This window comes from Eleginops maclovinus, chromosome 9 (assembly GCF_036324505.1).
Source record: "Eleginops maclovinus isolate JMC-PN-2008 ecotype Puerto Natales chromosome 9, JC_Emac_rtc_rv5, whole genome shotgun sequence".
Lineage (NCBI taxonomy): Eukaryota > Metazoa > Chordata > Actinopteri > Perciformes > Eleginopidae > Eleginops > Eleginops maclovinus.
Genome location: NC_086357.1, coordinates 14,496,991 through 14,509,702, shown reverse-complemented (window position 1 = coordinate 14,509,702; position 12,712 = coordinate 14,496,991). Strand labels below are relative to the sequence as shown.

The 12,712-nt window shown below is 37.2% G+C and overlaps 1 protein-coding gene across 3 annotated transcripts; it reads right to left on the bottom strand.

Annotated features, from left to right (window-relative positions):
- Positions 1-228: 228 nt before the first annotated feature.
- Positions 229-9,737, bottom strand: LOC134870251 (receptor-type tyrosine-protein phosphatase C-like). Of its 3 annotated transcripts, XM_063892355.1 has the most exons (15): positions 9,659-9,737; positions 8,912-9,009; positions 7,877-7,900; positions 4,987-5,019; positions 4,488-4,766; positions 4,156-4,392; positions 3,955-4,068; positions 3,509-3,640; positions 3,267-3,419; positions 2,856-3,008; positions 1,800-2,014; positions 1,634-1,694; positions 1,426-1,531; positions 1,110-1,153; positions 229-856 (listed from the first exon to the last, which is right to left on the bottom strand). In XM_063892355.1, the coding sequence occupies exons 2-15, from the start codon at positions 8,973-8,975 to the stop codon at positions 807-809; spliced, it is 1,665 nt and encodes a 554-aa protein (XP_063748425.1). In that variant the 5' UTR covers positions 8,976-9,009; positions 9,659-9,737; the 3' UTR covers positions 229-806. The 3 variants fall into 3 exon arrangements, with proteins under 3 accessions (XP_063748425.1, XP_063748426.1, XP_063748427.1); XM_063892356.1 differs by lacking the exon at positions 7,877-7,900 and having other exon boundaries at positions 1,110-1,168; positions 4,987-5,016; XM_063892357.1 differs by lacking the exons at positions 1,634-1,694; positions 1,800-2,014.
- Positions 9,738-12,712: the final 2,975 nt, after the last annotated feature.

Here is a 12,712-nt window from a genome sequence, read left to right as displayed (position 1 = left end):
TGTTTTTTTTTATAGATGTATAGATCATTTTGAACTCTACTCATTGAATTGTGAAGCACCTTGAGATGACGTTATTTTTTAAAGTGTGCTATGCTAAAATAAAATAAATGTTACTATTATGATATTGGAAGAATTTCCTTATTGTTACCAATACCAAAAATGTATACTGGTCTAATTATTGATTCTTAAATAATTATTATGTCTTAAAGAAAAAGAAAACACTGAATGTGATGTTGCATACAAGCGCACTGCTAATTTATTTTTTGGGCTTTTTTTTTGTATTATTATGAGTGGTTATTGCTCATACAAAGACAAGGAAAGACAATACATCAAATACATACATGTGAAAAACTATATCTGTAACAAAAGACTAAAAACACCAACAATGCCTCATCTGTACACATCAGCTTGAGCTGACATCTTCCTGACTGCGTCTGCAGAACTTAACAACTGTTGCTATTCATTTCCCCCTCTTTAGGTGGTGTCGTTTGGCAAGGGTGTAAATATAAAAGGACAATGTCACATCATATTAACAGAACAATAAAGCAGGTTATAATCTTATGAGATAAACATTTGAATACAAAAATAAAATGTTCCACTTGTTACAGTGCTCACATTAAAACATAACAACCAAAAATAACTACTTAAACACTTGAAGACACCAAGGCATAATTAATCCCTCCCGTCTTCTCTTTAACAGACCATTGCAGGTGAAAGCAGATTACAAATATTTCTGTTGGCTATATACAGCTACGTCATACGGGTTAGAGATGTTTTGGTTGGCAGCTCCATCAGGTCTTTCTTGATCAGGTTGTGTCTCTATAGCGGCATTCAGGTCCAGACACATTCTCATAAACTACAGCAGTGAAATAAACAGGAAATTGTACAACTTAACACATACACTTCACAAAGATATAGTCGAACTACTAGAAGATGGCCTATTAGTTGGAGAATATAGTCAAGTAAAATATGGCACAAATATGTGCTTTGTAATGGCAAATAAAAAGTAACTTAATAGTTTATATGTCTAATTTAATATAAAGTGTTTCAGGGATTGCTGCTACTTTTTTTTTAAAATAGTGAAGTAGAGGGAAAACTATGATACTCACTTTCCGTAAGTTCAATCGCTTCATTTTCATCCACATTTTCATCACTGAGAAGGAAAAAGCTAAAATTAGCTTTATGGGAAAACAGTTATATGGAATGTAATGATTATAATATTCAATGTTGTAATAAATAGTTAAATTTACATATTTAATGTGTAACCTCTGCCCAAAAAGACAAGATAAAACTTAAATATCATCACATCTGTAATACTGTAAATAATAATAATAATACCAAACTTAAACAACTGTAAAACAAACCAGTGACAATGTAAAAGTCACATTAATAGAGGTGGGGTAAGAAGTAAAAAGATATCTTTACTTCCTGGACTTTCTGAGCCTCAGAGTGTAGATCTTATAGAGCACTAAGGCGAAGGCCAGAGATGTCAAGATGAAGAAGACCAAGCGAACAATGAGAGCATTGTCAACTGTAACATAAGAGTTGAATGCAATGAATACAAAGAGATAGTATAAAAAATGTGTCAAAATCACGTGTAATAATTGTTGCCATTTATTAAAACACCCCTTACAGGAAATAGATGTAGATCCTTCGATGATATCGCTCTCGTCACCTCCATAAGAAGCAGTCACCTGGGAACACAGAAAATATCCTCATCAGGAAATATAGCATTTGAAGAAATATGACGAATAAAGTTGTAGTAGTGTTGGGAAACCAAAGGTTTGCCTCATACACACCTCCACACTGTAATTGGTTGAGTAGCTTAAATCTTTGAATTCAAACTTGCATTTGGTTTCATTCAGAGTGTACTTCAGGACACCACCAATATAAAGACGTGCGATATAACGTATTGACTCAACAGGTCCATTCAATGTATGTGGAGCTTTACAGGTTGCCTTAATCACGTTATGCTGTGTAAGATCCAACATCAGATCCTGGATTCTTCCTGGCACTGTAAAACAAAATCATACTTTAAGTGATATTTCAGTTTGTTCAAACAGCATGTTTAACAATGATTAGCATCATGAGTGTGGTGATGTAATGGTTGGATGGTTGTCAGTAGGGATAAAATACAAACTGTGCAAATAGAAGAACGTTGCATTGAAATCATTTATTATTAAACATTCAAAGTAAAAGGTTTTTTATTCTTTAATCGTTTATGTTTTTAAGGATGAATGAATGTTGTTATTTCATATATCTGACACAGCTGTTACAGTATGTGTTGGGGGAAGTCTGCAGGTTGGACTTCACATGCATCAAATTGTAATCATTAAAGGAAATACAAATCTGTTTTGAAATGACATATGATAGGCAGCCACATACAAAGTGACAAGTTAATGTAACATGTACATCCTGATAAAGTTTATTTGTTTGATTCATTATTTGGGTCAGAACAAACTCAAGACGGTAGAGTTATACACTATAAAACAAAGCTGTGCTTCACTAATGACTGTAAATACTGTGTGATGTTCATTATAATGGCCTGAAAAACAATTATGTATAATGATATGTTCTCTGATTCACAGCATTTAATATCATTTGTGAAAAAAGACCAACATGATGATGTATACGATGATGTTAAATAGAATTATTATAATTTAACATTCTAAAAATAATTAAATCATTTATTATATTAAATTGTGAACTGATGTTTCAAATTAAAGTAACATCTTAGTGACTTGATTACGAACCTTTCAACAACAAAGGAAATAAACAACTTAATAAATAAATATTAAATTCTTTATATTACCTTTGATCAAAAATATTATACAAGTTACATTTTAGACACTTACCTCCAATCTTTGTCCTAGTCGTTTTTTTATTAACTCCTGCAACGTTACTTTTATTGTATTTGGGCTGGACTGCACACTCATACTTGGTGTATGGTTCCAGTCTACTAATTGTACATGAGCCTCCTGTATTTCCTGCATTAATTGTTTGATTCACTATAGAGAAAGCAAAGACAGAAAATTGGGATTATACAACAGCACATTGTTTTAACTGTATATATTTGTACAATATTTCATGAACACATTCCTCAGGAAACATTGACTTGATGTCTCATCTCAGGATATTATTGTAACACCGACCTTCAGGCAGCATGCTAAAGAGTTAGCTTGGAGCACTGACTTCAATTTACAAAATGTTTTGCTTATTTTGTTAAATTGAATGATAAAACAGATCATCTAAATATGTTAACTTACTTCTGTATTCCTCAGATCTAGGCTGACAGCTGCACTCATAAGAAAGCTTCGGAAGATTAGAAAGGACATCTCCACATTTCTCACTGTGTGTGTTCCAGCTCAGATGAATGGAATTGTTGGTGACACTTAGCTCTAAGATGCTTATAGTAAGATCTGTAGGAACACATCAGACATTAGTAACTCTTATTTTCTACAGTTTTCTTTATTATCATTGCCCTGAGGTAAGGTCATTATTCACGTACCACAGTCAATCCTGAACTGGATAGCAGTTGTTTTGTTTATGATGACATTGTTGTGCATGATCTGACCGGTACAGTTGTAGTTTGTGTAGGGCTCCAGGTCGGTAAGATTCAATTCATTGGGTTTTCCATCTTCTAAAAACACAAGTTAGACAAAATGTCTTCAATTACAAGTACGTAAATCCCTGTGAGCTCTTACATGTTGGGTTTGGATAGAATGTGGACAGATGTTTACAGAAATCAATAAAAAAAAGATCATGTATTAAAAACTGATTCACAGAGTGCAAAATGCAACACTTTAACTTTGTGTTGAACCAGAAAAAAAGGAAGATTAGTTTGAGATAAAACTGCATGTGTTTCTACAGTGTGGTCATTTCATGTGAATATTTCCATGTAAATCCTGTCACATTGTCTGTGACAGACTCTTTACTTCTAGTCTTTCCACTTACCCAGACAGGTGTAAGTGATGTTGAGATGTTTGCAGTTTGGTGGCAAATTTGTTTTTATTTCTGCAGGAAGTTTAGTTGGGATTGTTTTACTTATTTCACTTGGATTTAAGAAATCTGTTGGAAAAAAGGAAACAGCAAATCCATGAAACATGATGAATGAAGTTTACACCACATGTATTTTAAAGACTCTATTGTACATACCAGCAGTGATGCTTGTGTGGAGGTTAATGTTTTTAGCACAGTTTCCTGAAGTGAACGTTGTAGTCAAATCGGTGCAAATGTCATTGTAACGAGGTTTAAAACAGATCTCCTTTTCGTCCCTTTTGCACGTCACAGCTGAAATATTATTTGGTGTTGATAGTGAAGAGCTGATGTCCCATTCACTATTGTAACAAACATATCCAGGCATGCATTTTTTACCTTTAATGTCACCTTGATCTGAAATACACAAGTACAATTAACACACACATCTGTCTGTGTCTCTTCTCAAATTTAAACAAGTAAGATGATCTTCAACAATTATGTTTACTCACTCATTCCTAATGTCCTGGTTGTATTTATTTGATTGGTGCAGTAACGGGGTGTTTCTTTGCCAGCACCATCAATAAATGCCACATTATGCTCATAGTCAGTGCAGGGCTTCAGGTGTTTGATTGCATGAGCTGAGTTACTCTCGGAGAACTGAATAGAATACTTGTGTCTGGTATCTGGTCGGCCCTTTTCATTAATGTTGATGGTGTAGTTGCCAGTCGTAAAGTTCTTCGTCATGTCTATCTGGAAGCCAAACTGGATGGGTTTGACCGTGTAGGAACCTGCACACAAAATAAAAACAAAACCTGGTGACATCTTTTAATCCCAGACACTTTGTTCATGTAGATGTTGAACGTGCTCCAGAGAATCCAAATTGTACTTTCTGCAATGGCATTCATTGCCAAGGATAACATTATGAAGTACCCAACATAATCACTGAACGTTTTTAGTAAGATGAGTGTGAAGGTGAGCTGCATTTTGAAAACAAAAACTGATACTCACACTTCAGAGGTTGAGGGGCTTGAGTGCTGTCTGGAGAACACATTCAAATCGGATCAGAAAAAGAAACAACAAAAGGTTAATATATGCTTGTGAAAGCTTTCAATACCCATGCAAAAAAATCTAGCAACTCTACAGCTTTCTTTTCCTGATACACCTTCACAATTTATTTCTGCAAAACAAGGATTGTCAAATAAGATACCATTTTTTCAATTTTTCAAAACAACATTTATGTTAAAAATATGTTTTGTTCTTGCTATTCCTATTTCTGTTTAGGAAGAAATTGACAAATAACTGGGAAGTAACAGTATAATATAGAAATGTGTATTGTTGTAACCCTTAGATGCACGAGTGACTGGACCCTACACCCTTCCATAAGTGGGTCAAAAATGACCCATATTAGAATCAATGTGATTTTATGCCATTTTTGTCAATTTGGTTAAGAATAATCACTTGTATAATATTTAGTATTATATTTAGGACCACACAAGAATGATTTCATGTTTGAAATATCTTTATTTTTCACTTTTTAACATTTTTGAAAAAGAAAATTACCCAGAACAGCAATAGAAAAATGTGAACATCCATTGTGTGTGTGTGTGTGTGTGTGTGTGTGTGTGTGTGTGTGTGTGTGTGTGTGTGTGTGTGTGTGTGTGTGTGTGTGTGTGTGTGTGTGTGTGTGTGTGTGTGTGTGTGTGTGTGTGTGTGTGTGTGTGTGTGTGTGTGTGTGTGTGTGTGTGTGTGTGTGTGTGTGTGTGTGTGTTTGTGTGTATGTATGTGTGTAACTGTCCAGTCATTGACAGTTCCTCTCTCTTTTCCCTGTTTTGCCTTCTTGTCTCATCACTGTATGCAGTTTGTTTCTGGCTGTGATCATTGCACACAGGTACATTGCATTTCCCACACCTATTGTTGACTTTGCGATCTTTGTTACTTGGGCAGATCTGACACCTCTTTCTCTTTGGTTGGCCCTGTCTGCTTCTTTCCTGTGGCTGGGTTGTGGCTTTTGTCACCCCACACCTTTCCATTGCTTCAATAATCGGGGTTTGCAGTTGGGGGCAGCCTTCCAGTCGACTCCTCATGTGGTATGTGACAAGCTCTTTTGACAGCTCTTTGAGGAAGAGCCGTCGTGCATTGGTGATGCCGCTCTTGAATTCTGGGTGCTGGTCCTCTTATCATCGAAGCGCAAGGTACGGCGAATGTCTTCAAATCTTCCAACAGCCATAGTGGCCTTGTACATGGGATTATGTAGAGGACTCCCAAACAGCTCACAGACTGATACATCCCAGTTCTTCTCACTTCCTGCAAGCAGGGTCAATCCAATGAAGGCCATGAATTCATCTTTGGTGACATTTTTCCATTCTTTTCCTCTAGCTGTTGCTACTCTCCGTCCTTCCAAGTTTGTGCACTTCATCACCTCTTGTATTATATCATCAGTGATAAAGAGCTCCCATGCATCTTTTGGTGAAACAGTGGTGGTAAGCCCCTGACAGACTTGAGGATATTGTGGCTCTGTGTTCTGCCCTGGGTGGGAGGTAACTCCCTCCAGTATAAGCCCTTCCGACTCATTCTGTTGGACATGATTTGGACACTTTCTTCTTCAGAAGACACAGAAGAGGAATCTTCTGAGTCAGATTGATCCTGTTCAGTTGGATTTCCAGGTGGACGACTGCCACTGCCACCTTGACAATAGTCTGGGTCCTCATTATCAGAAATTTCAGACTCGGAGTACAACCCTGTTACTGCCTCTCCATCATCCAGCATCTGTAGGACCATTTCAGCTGTGTATCTAGCAGCCATGACACCTTGGATGAGGAAACATAAGAGTAATGTTTTCAATAGATCAATATGTAGCTATATAAATGAATACACTCACACACACACACACACACACACACACACACACACACACACACACACACACACACACACACACACACACACACACACACACACACACACGCACACACAATACATATAGTAATGTTAGCTATCTTAGTTAGCTAGCTAGTGTTAGCTAGTTATAAAGTAGGCTAATTTGTTGATACATAATAATAACAACAGTCATGAAAGACACACACACAATATTATATGAAGATAATACTTACACGTATCAGCTCTTGCTGTGTAAAATAATCTTCCTGAGGGGTGACAATTCTGATATAGTCTGTGTGGTCCACAGTTAATGTATTCCTGACAGCCACAGTTGATAAGAATCAAAGGTTCCCATTGGATTCCATAGAAAATGCATGCGGGTCATTTTTGACCCACTTATGGAAGCTTGGGGTAGTAATACAAAAACTACAATTTCTTAAAATGTATAAAAGGTAAGTTAAAAATGTAAATGGCATTATATCAAAAACATGTTTTTTGAGGAATACCTGGAATATGAAATGATAACAATTTTTCATTACGAAGATATTTCAAGAAAACAACCTCACCGGGTCATTTTTGACCCACTTGTGCATCTAAGGGTTAAAATTAAACTCACTATGCAGGCCCTTCAGACAAGGAAGCAAAACATGAATACATGTTATTATGGACTCAAACACGTGATAGATACTGTGTGTAATTGTATAAATATATTATGCAACACTATGTGAATATGTTAGATGCTATGAGGTCAGTTATTGATAGTTTGTTTAAACTCGGCTAATTCAAGACTTAAAAGGTAAAATACCATCACACACAGTAAGACTGAATACTGAGAGTGAATTTAAGGAAACATTTGCACTCGACTTCATCATAAATGTGAATTGCTTTTGCAGATAAGTTGCACACAGTATGTACATATATGTTTCATACATCCTTTGAAAAGCAAAATGTTGTGAGTGAGCTAAAGAAAGAAAACTGTCTGATGTGAGCAATGTTAAATTTTAGATTAGCCCCTTAACTGTTTTATTTGGAGATGTCACTTGACCTGCAGAGAGGAAATAAATGTAAATCAGTGTGGCTTTTTGTCATTAAAAGAGGAAAAAACGAAAATGATGTTTGCGTCAACTTCATCAGACAGATAGAACCCTTCCGGCAGGGCCGAGACATTATCATGTGACCATGCTCATCAAGTTCTGCATGAGACAGCGCTGTGCAACCTGGTTGCCAAGACAATGCGGCAGCAAGCCACATTTGCTATTTCAGAAGGCAAACCGCTAATTCCTGCTTTGCGATGAAACCTACAACCTCCCCTACACACAAGGTTAGTTTCAGTAGACAGAAGACAGGCCAACATATAAGCACCAATGGACTTTCTGTATTCGTCTCCTTTCTTTAGAAAATAATAGTCATTCAAAATAACATTCATGCTTTTTGCTATGTGGACTGATGTCATCAAACATACTTAATATATCTAAAACTGATTTTAATTCATACCTTTCAAACCTTTGTATTCTAACAGTACATCAGTTTTACCAGGTCAATATCAGCACGTGTCATTTACATGTGTTTTACTTGAGATGGCTGTTTCCTCACTACATGCAGTAAGAATAAGTTTACCATTAACACATTTTAGCTGTTTGTCCATTTGCTGCTAATAGTAACAGCAGAGAGCAATGAGGGTGATGTGATGGGGGACAGATGAACAATGAGACTCAGGATGTGGTTTGGCGCACTTTTTTCTACATTGAGCAGAGAGATGCATGCTCTCTGCAATGACATTTACCACCTTTATACTTTGTGGTGAGATTTGCTATTTCAGAAGGCAAACCGCTAATTCCTGCTTTGCGATGAAAATAAATACATAAAAATCTTTGTGGCTTTTTGTCATTAAAAGATGAAAAAATGAAAATAATTGTAACAGCGCACAATTGACCCTGAGTCCATCTACTTGCCTGTAATTTGGTAAAGAAACTGAAACAGTGTCTGGATCTATCTCTTACTTATCAGTTTTCTTTATTGGTAGAGCGGCTTGTTTTTGGTGAAGAGGGTTACTTACACTTGGCCATAATGAGGATCCCAGTCCAGAGCAGCAGGATCTTAAGACCAGAGAGACCTGCCATATCCAGGGGTTAGAATTTTGTCGTATTGTATTTTCTGGATAGAGGATAATCAAAAAGGCCAATAGTAAAAAATCAAGGTTTTTTTTGTTTTTCACTTCTCTTTAATGCAGACAAAGGAATATCTAGTTTTAAAGATACATGCTTTTCAGCGTCTGACAAGTTCTCATAAGTTTTTATTTGATAGTCACTATGTGAATATGGAAATGATGTGTCTGACTTCTAGATCAGCTGTACTGATAGAGGCAAATAATAGACAGTACATCGAAAGTAATAGAGGGAACATACACTGAATCCACTGAACATTATAGACTTCATGCAAGTAGACTTTGTGGCATGTTGTATTAAACCACTTACATCTGACAGGTGTACCTTAAGAGGCAATGTATATATTTAATTAAAAATAGAGGCAGTGTATATATTTAATTATATATAATTACAACTTCTCATTTAAAGTTGTAAGTACGTTTTTATCATATTGTTCAGCCGTACACCTTTTTCCACATCCATTGATCCATTTATAAATCTACTGTAACAGATCAAAAAAATATTAAAATTGCACTAAATACGAACGCTTTGTACCATAGACACTACATTTTCCAAGAATAAGCTTTTATTGTATTACCTATATAGGCCAATCCTCAGCCATTATCATTTTATTTGTAATAATAAATACAGTTACTTACAGTTGGCCATATCGACGATATCAGGTCAGAGTCACAGTTTCTCAACCACTGGTTAGGTTGCATGTGCACTTTGAAGTCGGAACAAAGAGAAGGTCACACGCAGAGAAAAAGTTGTATTTCCTCTTTCTAATTAATAGAGGAGGTGGTAGTTAAAAGTGTAAAAAAACATCTATATATAAGAAACATAACTCAGACAAATACTTTGTGCAATGCTGGTTTAAACTTCAGCACCCTTTCCAAAAGTGTTTGGTGATTTCTTTTTAGACAGACTGAGCCAAATAGTGACCTCTATAAGTACATTGAGTGCAATGAGACACTCTTAACCTCTGCTGCCAGGCTTACAGGCATGCAGTTTTGAAGCCTGCTGATGCTGTCTCTTCTTTCCCAATCTTATTTCTCCCCTTTTTCTTCAACTACAAAAAGAGTGAACATTCTGCCATTTGCTCCCGGAGTGAATTTCTTAATTCGCACAGTTCCATTAATTTCTGCTGTGGTGTTAGTGTGTTTGTGTGTTTGTGGTCATTAGCTGAGTGTTTATGGTTTCTTTCCGTATTGCCTCCCTTGAGTCGCCCCCCTCACCCCATTCTGTAGGTTTCCTCCACTCCACCCACCCCCACTAACCGATCCTTCTGGGTACTCCAAATCCCTCTTGGCCAGGGAGCACTGGCTCTTTCCCTGTAATGAACTCCACAGGGACTGTTATTCAGTTTCATCACAGCAAAGATTGCTCCCATGGTGCCCTGAACACAGTGAAAACAAACAAAAGTAAATATCTGGAGTTAATACGCACGGTTTTTGGCGCTTCCCAGCATCTAGTGCCTTACTCCTCTGCTTCAGAGCAGGGGGAGATACTTATACACAGCTGGAAATTGACTCTGCATTTTGGGTGCAATGATGAAAAAATAAACACTTTTTTAAACCGATCATGCAGTTTTTTCCTGGGGTTTGCCATACATCCAAAACCATGCATCCCTAAGTCCATCTTGTGGTGAAAAGTCTTCATTGCAGTTTACTTTTACTCCTATATCCTATTAAAAAAATATAAAAGTGCTCTGGAGCTTTGTCTATACTCAATCTTATACTCAAATAATTTGGTCATGAGTGACCAAACTTGAAGCCATTTAGTTGAATTGAAACTGAACATTTTTTATATATATATATATATATATATATATACATCCCATTTCATGAGCTATCACCTACTTATAGGTAATAAGCATTCCTAAGTCTCAACCTAGTTTTTTGAGATTCATCCAACCTTATTTTTATTTGTATATTTGAGAACGTTAATTCAAAGAAAATGTGAAAATAACAGGGAACATGGTTTACATACATCAAAGAATTTCAAGTTTTGTACAGATGACAAAGTTAACCAAGTGAAAATGTGAAACCAAACTCTGTTACAGTAAGAGTCTCTCAGCCTCGTTTTCTGAATGTGTTGCTTCTGTAGAGCAAAATTAAAGAAAAAGGCCGGCACTCACTCTTTAAATAGAACATGACTTTAAGTATAAGCATGGTGTATGCGTGTTTGTGTCTAAGTTAAAGAAAGAGCATTGAAGAAGCAGCAGAATAATCATTTGTCCCAGGTGATCTCTGAGTGTTCTGAGGCAGAAAAATGGGGCCGTTCCAGAGGACATTGACTTGGATTTTTTTTGTTTTCGTTTGTTTGTTTTGTTTTTAGAAGCCTGGAATATCAATATTTTTTTGCACATTTGAAATAGCTTGTGGCGCAGGCTTGGCAATGGCAGCCTGAGCTTCAAACATATTAGTTTGCTGGGAGAGAAGAATCACCAGGGACAGTCTCCAAACACAAGCGGGAACAGCAGCACAGTCCTGTTCATCATTTGAAAGCTGCTATTGTTTGAACTTGAATAACTTTAAACAGGTTAAACTCATATTTAGAATGAAACAGTTGTCTTGTAGTCCTTCTCGGTTTTCAGGTTAGAATATTTGTCAGCAGCTGCTCCCCAGGGAAAATGATGTGAGGTTCAGGCAAAGAAAGATGGTCCCTGCAGTCATTTATCAGTTGGAAGCTACACCCAGCATGCAGCGACTGGCGTCACTCTCCAGCACTTTTCCTGAAAGACTAACATACTGTATGTGGAAGCAGGCAAACACACACACACACACACACACACACACACACACACACACACACACACACACACACACACACACACACACACACACACACACACACACACACACACAGTAAACACCACACATAATAAGCATGTGTACGCCGGTGTAATGAGTGTCCCTTGCTCTGCATGTCCTTAATCTGCAACCACCAGGCCAGCACATAGGGGGCACAGTAAAGTACAAGCAGCCTGCAGTGAGCTGAGCCAAAATAAAAAGCCAAGTGGCTCACTAAACCCGTCAGGGGCTCTTATAAGGCACGCACTGCTTCTCCCTAGTCTGTCCTGCAGCCCCACGGGAGGTTCATAAAACCCTGCCCTGCAAAACTAAACTCAGATGCATCGGTCCAGCCTTCCGGAACAGGCGTTTTCACAAACTGTAAACTAGTGGAAACAAATGCTGTCTTAAATGTGTTCAAAAGAAACCTGATCCTCAGAGACTCTTTACAGGTGGCCGGGGGTGTGTCAGATGTGGACCAACACACACGCACGCGCGCGCACGCACGTGCACGCATACACACACACACACACACACACACACACACACACACACAACTGGTTGCTTCCTATGTGAGACTTAAGTCCCCACCTCCTCTCCTATGTTGACCAGATCACTGCCAATAAAAAACGTGTGTGTGTGTGTGTGTGTGTGTGTGTGTGTGTGTGTGTGTGTGTGTGTACGTAGACATACATATTGGAAGAAGGAATATAATGGTCCTAAACAAAACAAGTTTGTTAACATCCAATACAATTGTTTTCTTCCTACACTTAACTGAATAAGTTTAAATATAGAAAAATCCAATAAAGCCATTTGCTACTTTAGATTAATTATTGCATTACTGCTGAGCATGCAAGTGAATCTGCATTATACAAATATGATCATATTAACATTAGAGGATAGTACACATCAAGTATT